Genomic DNA, 7,677 nt, shown 5'->3' on the forward strand with positions numbered 1-7,677 from the left:
CATACACACACATACACACACATATATAATTTACGTGCGTGTATATGAGAATGAAATATGAATAGTATGATTTTTGTTTGTGTATTTGTGTTGAGAGAACGAAAGAGCAATCAACTTATTGGACCTATCCTTAGCACTGCAGGTAGAAACTTGTTGTGTGTTTCTGTGCATGTCTGTCCCCGCGCGTGTGCATTTACAGACTCAAACACACACACACACATACACACACACACACACACGCATGTATATTCATATAAATATCTGCAATTAAAACTGTTGTACATCATTGAGAAGAAAACCTTGTTAGAGTGCTGTTATTTGATACGTGGTCGGAAAAATTTTCTTTTTGATAGAAAAGAAAAAAAAAATTAAAAAGAATAAACTGTAGAAATAAGCTAACAAGAAAACATTTATGTATGCAAAGAGGTAATTTCCTCACTCGTGAATGTTTGACTTGCTATCTAATACAATATAATAAAGAAATATGGATTGCTTCTCAGTTTGGCACGTCATTCGAAAAGCGAATCTTCACGTAATTACTTTCCCAATACTGTTATTCCAAATATGCTTGGGCAGTAATGTAACTTTCAGAGAATATTATGGGATTCGTGTTCCACTTCCTCTAACTTCCATTCCAGAAGACGACAAAATAATTCAGATGTCAAACATCTCATCGGAAATTGAATGTTTTTCTCACTGTATAACATATTCCAAATGTGGTATGATTATTTACAGCGTTTCCGATGAACTATGTATCCTACGTAAAATCATGCTATTACCTGATGCCTCATCATCCATCAACATTCCTGCAAACAGTATTTACACCATGCTACAAGCACGTGAGTAGTTTTCTAAATTTCCTTTTTAGCCTACGTTTCGTGCGTGTTCAATTTATTTTATTTTTTATTTTGTTTTAGCTCTTGCTGATCTATGATCTAACACATTTACGACTATATACGCTCCAGTTGTGACTTTGTTGTATTTTTAATTATACATTGGCTTCCGTTATCTGATGTATTCTTTCCTTATTTCAGACGATATCTGAGTTCTGAAAGAAATGTGATTACTATTACTAGCAGTGGTGCAACTTACTTATATCCTGTTGCACATGTTATAGAATACAATCATTCTTAAAACTGTTCTAACTGCAATCATCCCTTCTTTGTTTAAACTGCAATGTATCCAGGTATACCTTATTCCATCTTGTCTTTCTAAGATGGTTGGATGTTTATTTGAAGGCAATTAATGCTAGTTGCAGAGTGTTAACACTCTGCAATCATTTCGACTCCCCGTTTTGGCTCGTATGGTGCATGTGCGCGCGCGTGTATATGGGTTTGTCTGTGTGCGTGTGTATGTATGCGCGCTTATATCTTTGTGTATATCATGTAGGTATGAGCTTTGTATGTGTAAGGTATAATTGTAAAGTAATTTAGAGGAATATTAAAAGAATGTTTGTTACAATAGTTTCATACAGTGTCCCAAATAGATTAATATCTACTTCTGTTAATCTATAAGAACACTGGTATAGATAAATTGGACCTTCAGTAATATATGTCAAAATATTAAAAGTACCATCAAATATCACAAAACTCACTGGATGCAGATGGCCGTTTTCATTGTTCAGTGGATTAACTCAGGGTCTCAGATTATGACTAATGAAAAAAAAAAAAATTCTAGTGTTTTACGAAATAAAGTGTCTGTAAACGAAATTTAATAAAAGTATAACTTATAAAAGATGCTTTTCACAATTTTCGAAATAGCATATTATTGCATAATTGTTACATGACCAAATTTCCTCTTTAAGATAATTCTTGCTTTATTTAATATCTTATTAATTGTAGATTGGCAACAAGAGTTGTCCGTTAAACATAGGTATGACTCATTCGCTGTTTGGAAATGTCGTATGAAGGTTCCAAAAGAAAATAAACTTGAGAACTGCTGATTGTGACGTTTTGCTGCTATACTTACACGCATACACACAGCTATGCCTGGCACTTATAGAATAGTGTTCTAGTTCTAGAGTCTCGGTGCGTGACTTAGTGGTTAGATCGTTACACTCACGATCGTAAGATAAGGTTTCGATTACAGTGCAGGGCGCTGTGTTCTCCAATAAATAATTTTAAGGCGTTGAGCTGGCAGAATCGTTAGCATACCGGGCGAAATGCTTAGTGGTATTTCGTCTGCCGTTGCGTTGTGAGTTCAAATTCCGCCGAGGTCGACTTTGCCTTTCATCCTTTCGGGGTCGATAAATTAAGTACCAGTTGCGCACTGGGGTCGATGTAATCGACTTAATCCCTTTGTCTTTCCTTGTTTGTCCCCTCTATGTTTAGTCCCTTGTGGGCAATAAAGAAATAAGAATAGTGTTCTAGTTCTACGTTAATATTTAATTTGATATTGATTTAAAATTTTGGCACAAGGCCAACAATATTTAGGAGGCGGTAAGTCGATTACATCGACCACCAGTGCTCAAGTGGTACTTATTTTATCGACCCTGAAAGGATGAAAGACAAAGTCGTCCTAGATGGATTTTGAACTTAGAACGTAAAGAACGAAATATCAATAAACATTTTGTCCGACGTGCTAACGATTCTTCAAGTTCACCACCTTATTATCTAATTTCATATTGACAGAGTACCTTGTAAAACAATGGCTGATGCCATCTGTAATCGGTGCTGTGATGGGTCGGTGTATAAGTGAGCATTTTTATAATTGTTGATTTGAGGAACGGTTACGTATTTCTTTCCTTTTCTTTTACTCTTTAATTTCTACTTATTCTTTGTGCTCCAACGATTGTAGCAGTGCCAGTAATATCCTTAACAATGTTTCTCACATTTCTCTCCCCATATATTTGCTTCAGAATAATTTACGTGTCTTTTAAATTTTTATGCTATTGTTATTGTTGTTGGTGCACTTATTGTTGTTGTTCATGCGAAATTCTACCTTGATCGAGTTATGATCAAAGACTTTTTCGTCGTAATTCTTTCGTCTCTTTCAGTGTTATCTAGAAAATTCGGTCAATGTACAGTTTAAGCCCCGGTCACAAAAAAAAAACAAACAAAAACCAGCCTACTAGGTGTAAAAAAAATGTAGAAAACGAATATGAAAACAAAAATTTGCACAAACGAACGGGAGGGGTAGGGAGAGGACTTTCGGAAAATCCCCAAGATCCGATTTTTCTCTCATAACTTTCAGGAAAATGGATATATAGTAACGAAATTTTATAGAAATACTGTCCAAATGGCACAAATTACGATTATAAAGAAATTTCTGGGGAAACTGTTTTCCGAAGGGATGGTAAGAAGATTTTGGAAAATTCACATGATCCGTTTTTTCCCCCTTATAACTTTCAGGAAAATGGATATCTTTTAGGGAGATTTTACAGAAATACATTACAAACAGCATAGATTACGATTATAAAAAAATTTGTGAGGCAAATATTTTCCAAAGGGGTGGAGAGAGTACTGTCGGAAAATTCACACGATCCGTTTTTTTTCTCTCATAACTTTCAGTATCTAGTTTAGCGCCTGGTCATCAAAATGCAACACCCCATCCCCACCCCAAAGCGTGTACAAAACGAATATGAAAACAAAAATTTGCGCAAACATACATGTACATACCTTCGTCTTGGCTGGCAACGATTCGAGAGAGGAAGGTATAACTAGGCTGCCTCTCTCCCTACCCCCTTAGAAAACATTTTCTCCAGAAATTTCTTTATAATCGTAATCTATACTGTTTGAAAGGTGCTTCTGTAAGATTTCATTAAAAAATACCCATTTTTCTGAAAGTTATGAGTAAAAAAATCGGATTGTTTGAATTTTCCGAAAGTCCTCTACCCGCAACCCCGTTCGTTTACGCAAAATACATGTTAACTAAACACTTTCAAACAAAAGAACCAAATACTCACATAATCATTATAGAAACAACATTCATATGACTTATACGCATCAGCTTATTTATAAATTGTCAATAAACTTATAAATAACTGTCTTTAGCTTATGCACTAGGCTAGAAAAGTCGAATACGGCACATCGATGTAAATGCTATGTTAGATTTTATGCGATGAAATCTAAATATTTCCAATAATTTCACTTGTCTTTGTCTTTTATTCATCGCACAACTTGTTAACAGTTTACCTGCTATTGTCTATATTTTGTCTTACACATTTTGTCAATAAAGTAGTTGTATGCTGTCAACTTAATGTGACAGTCCCATGAAGGGAATAATACTACTGCTATTTAGCCCCAGGAAGCAGCACCGCTTCCTGTCAGCCTTGACACATTTCCTGTGTCCTTATGTTTACAAGGGAGAGATAAGCACCCTCATCCAGCTAAGCCTGCATCCAGAGACTAGTTTCTAAGTCATTGCTCGTCTTCAGTCAGGAGTAGCATGGCTTGCTAGTTGGAGATGCCTATCTAGCTCTTGTAAACATATACTTATTTTAGTGAAATGCATTCACTAATTTCAAAAATAGAAATAATACATTTCTAAATCTCTCAAAGAGATTTATGCAGTAGTGATATGGTATTTCACTAGAATAATTATATGTTTACAAGAGCTAGATAGGCATCTCCAACTAGCAAGCCATGCTACTCCAGACTGAACACGAGCAATAACTCAGAAACTAGTCTCTGGATGCAGGCTTAGCTGGGTGGAGGTGCTTACCTCCCTCATGTAAATATAAGAACACAGGAAATGTGTCAAGGCTGACAGGAAGCGGTGCTGCTTCTTGGGGCTAAATAGCAGTAGTATTATTCCTTTCATGGGACTGTCACATTAAGTTGACAGCATACAACTACTTTATCGTATCACTACTGCATAAATCTCTCCGAGAGACTTAGAAATGTATTATTTCTATTTTGTCAATAGTTTACTTGTTATTGTTTATATTTCGTCTTGCACATTCTGTTTTACTACATTAAACTTACAGCTTACTACCAAAATGTAGAGTTGTTAAGTGAGTCCATCATACTTTAATGTCGAATGCTTATTTTTTAAGTCATCCTCTATCTCTGCGTTTTCGAAACCAATACTTTTGTATTAGCATAGTTCTGCGAATCTCAAGCATGGATGAGTGGATAAGCAGTTTTCTTGATAACCAGGTGGCCTCGAGTTTCAATTACCCTGCGCGCACCTTGGGAAAGTGTCTTTTCTGTAGTCACGTGTCAACCAACTACTGGTGAGTGAAATTGCTAAACGGAAACCGAATGAATGTATATTGTAGATGTGTGGCTGAGTACGTATGTGTGTGTGTGTGTGTGTGTGCGTGCGTGCGTGCGTGTGTGTGTGTGTATGTGTGCGTGCGCGTGTGCGCGTGTGTGCGTGCGCGCGCGCATTCTGTATTCAATAATTTAAATTCTTCCTCTGAAGAAGGAGCTGATTTCTAACAAAGATACAAAGCCACCATCTTTGAAATGTAGATTATGAAAGCAATGCCACACATTTTAAACCTAAGAAAAGTGTTGCATAGTTTTACGCTTCCGCTTACAGATTGCATGAGTAATGTGCAAATGAGCTGGTTGATTTCTTTTTCTGAAAATCCAAGCTTATCCAGACTGACAGGCATTTACTAACAAAACCAAGTGCTCCAATTATTATTGAATGTAAATTTGTAATCTGGGTATAAAACCTGGAGGATTCGAAGCAGTTGTCCATAGTAATCTTCATTCTGTTTGATTTTCAAAGAGATATTAACATCAACAGGACAGCTTCCTTCTATAACGGTACATATACTTTTTTTCTGTCTGACCCAAACAACAATATCCGGCCTGTTATGCTTACACTTAACAGATGTTTTGATGGGAACGTTCCATCAGTATCTCTTGTGCTAGTATTTGTGTACATATTCAATAATAAGGAGGTTCTCTATATTTATTTCAGGACAGTCGAATGGTATTGTATATTGTTTTGGCGACAACGGCATGTCACTTACGGAGGTAGTACCTTGATAACATTTTTTAGGTATCTGCTAATCACATGTGTCATGTCTTCCACAGAAATATGACATAATCTACATGTACAGTTGTACCTTGGAACTCCAAGGGCTTAACTGACTCTTTTGTTGATCAGGTATTTAGTAGCAATCTCCTGTTCTTGGATTGCAAATGCATAGCCTTCGAAAAGTAGCGTCACGAGTCCAAGAGATGCTTCGCTACATGTCAATGTTACTATCTTCTTTAAGTCTACGAGAAACATACTCATGCCTTTTTTTTTTGGTATGCTGAACGCTTGACCTCCAGGTCTTCTTTGAGGTACGCTAGTCCAACTGATTTTGGGTTGTACGGGCAGTCATCAGGAAGAGAGTACTTCCTGAAGAGCTCACTTCCAACACGTTGGATATTGTTTTTTTCACTTTTCAGCATAAATTAATGTATTTATCTTTGCTGCTGTTGTTTAGCAAGTACTTCCCAAGAGAGACTGTGCGACATTCAAAAGATGTCTACACTGATCACAAGTCCCTACCTCCTTTATCTTTTCTGAGGTAGAGCTTGTCGATATCGCTATTTTGTATAGGTTTCCAGTTGACGTTAGAATCTTGTGGGTTTCAATGTCTATGGAGTAGATTTCTTTTACAAACCAGCCAAGTATTCCGAATGTTGGAATCAGCACTGGTACTGCAAATGCATTGTGGGATATTGTCATGTTGTAAGAGATGGGTTCAGACTGCTATACTTTTTTCTTAGTCTGATGTAATATTCTTGGGTCACTCTATCTTTATTCACAGTAACTTGGTATGATATAAATTCTTCAATGCCAAGGTACTTGTAGCACACTTTGTGTGGGACAGGACATATAGTGTGACCATTGATGCACAGGTTTTGGAACTGAGGGACTGATTTTACCCGTTCAACAATTAAATATGAACATTTCTTCTGGCCAAATTCCATTCTTATGTCAGCTAAAAATGGTTTTATTAATTCCAGTTGCTCATTTGGCATTAACATTTTAGCATAAATTTTGAGGCTATCTACAAAGAAATGTATGTATGTATGCATGTATGTATGAATGAATGAATGTATGTATGTATGTATGTTTGAATGAATGAATGAATGAATGTATGTATGTATGTGTGTGTGTGCATATGTGTATGTGCCTGTGTGCGTACATATGTCCAGTTCATCCGTTCAAATGCCCTGCCGTCACTTTAGTTATCTTATTTCATTTCACTCCCTTTCTGTTTCTTTTTCTCTCTCTCTTTCTTGTGACCTGTTCTCAATGGCTCTATTTATTACCCCCTCACCACAACTTTATCTTTTTTTTTCTGTACGCCTCCAGCGTAGTTAAAAGATAAAAGCAACCTGAAATTAACATACATTATTACTTTTCCAAATGATCTAACACATGAAAGATATTTTTTTGTCCTCCTATAGCTGAATGTCCTACTTCAGCCGGCTACACTTACCAACCAGAATTGAGATTGTGTTATCAAATAGGTTCGACGAAAGCATCATGGAATGAAGCTGCAGACAATTGCAATAAGGATCGGGGACAACTGATCCACATTAAAAATCAGGAAATAATGAACTATCTAAAATCAATATTATTATCAAGTGAGTGATATTTTACTATTTATACCCTCTCCCCTTCTCTCTACCTCTCCCCTTCTCTCTACCTCTCCCCTTCTCTCTACCTCTCCCCTTCTCTCTACCTCTCCCCTTCTCTCTACCTCTCCCCTTCTCT

At 36.6% G+C, this 7,677-nt stretch overlaps 1 protein-coding gene and 1 pseudogene across 1 annotated transcript in view; one reads left to right on the forward strand and one right to left on the reverse strand.

Annotated features, from left to right (window-relative positions):
- Positions 1–7,677, reverse strand: part of LOC106881739 (histone-lysine N-methyltransferase SETMAR-like) — a 100,430-nt pseudogene that overhangs the window by 86,857 nt on the left and 5,896 nt on the right.
- Positions 335–7,677, forward strand: part of LOC106881738 (macrophage mannose receptor 1) — a 12,561-nt gene continuing 5,218 nt past the window's right edge. Inside the window, exons 1-2 of the mRNA XM_014932229.2 lie at positions 335–839; positions 7,368–7,547. Of these exons, the coding sequence (XP_014787715.1) occupies positions 485–839; positions 7,368–7,547 (535 nt within the window). The 5' untranslated portion in view covers positions 335–484. The remainder of the gene's footprint in view (positions 840–7,367; positions 7,548–7,677) is intronic.

This window comes from Octopus bimaculoides, chromosome 1 (genome assembly GCF_001194135.2).
Source record: "Octopus bimaculoides isolate UCB-OBI-ISO-001 chromosome 1, ASM119413v2, whole genome shotgun sequence".
NCBI classification, from domain to species: Eukaryota; Metazoa; Mollusca; class Cephalopoda; order Octopoda; family Octopodidae; genus Octopus; species Octopus bimaculoides.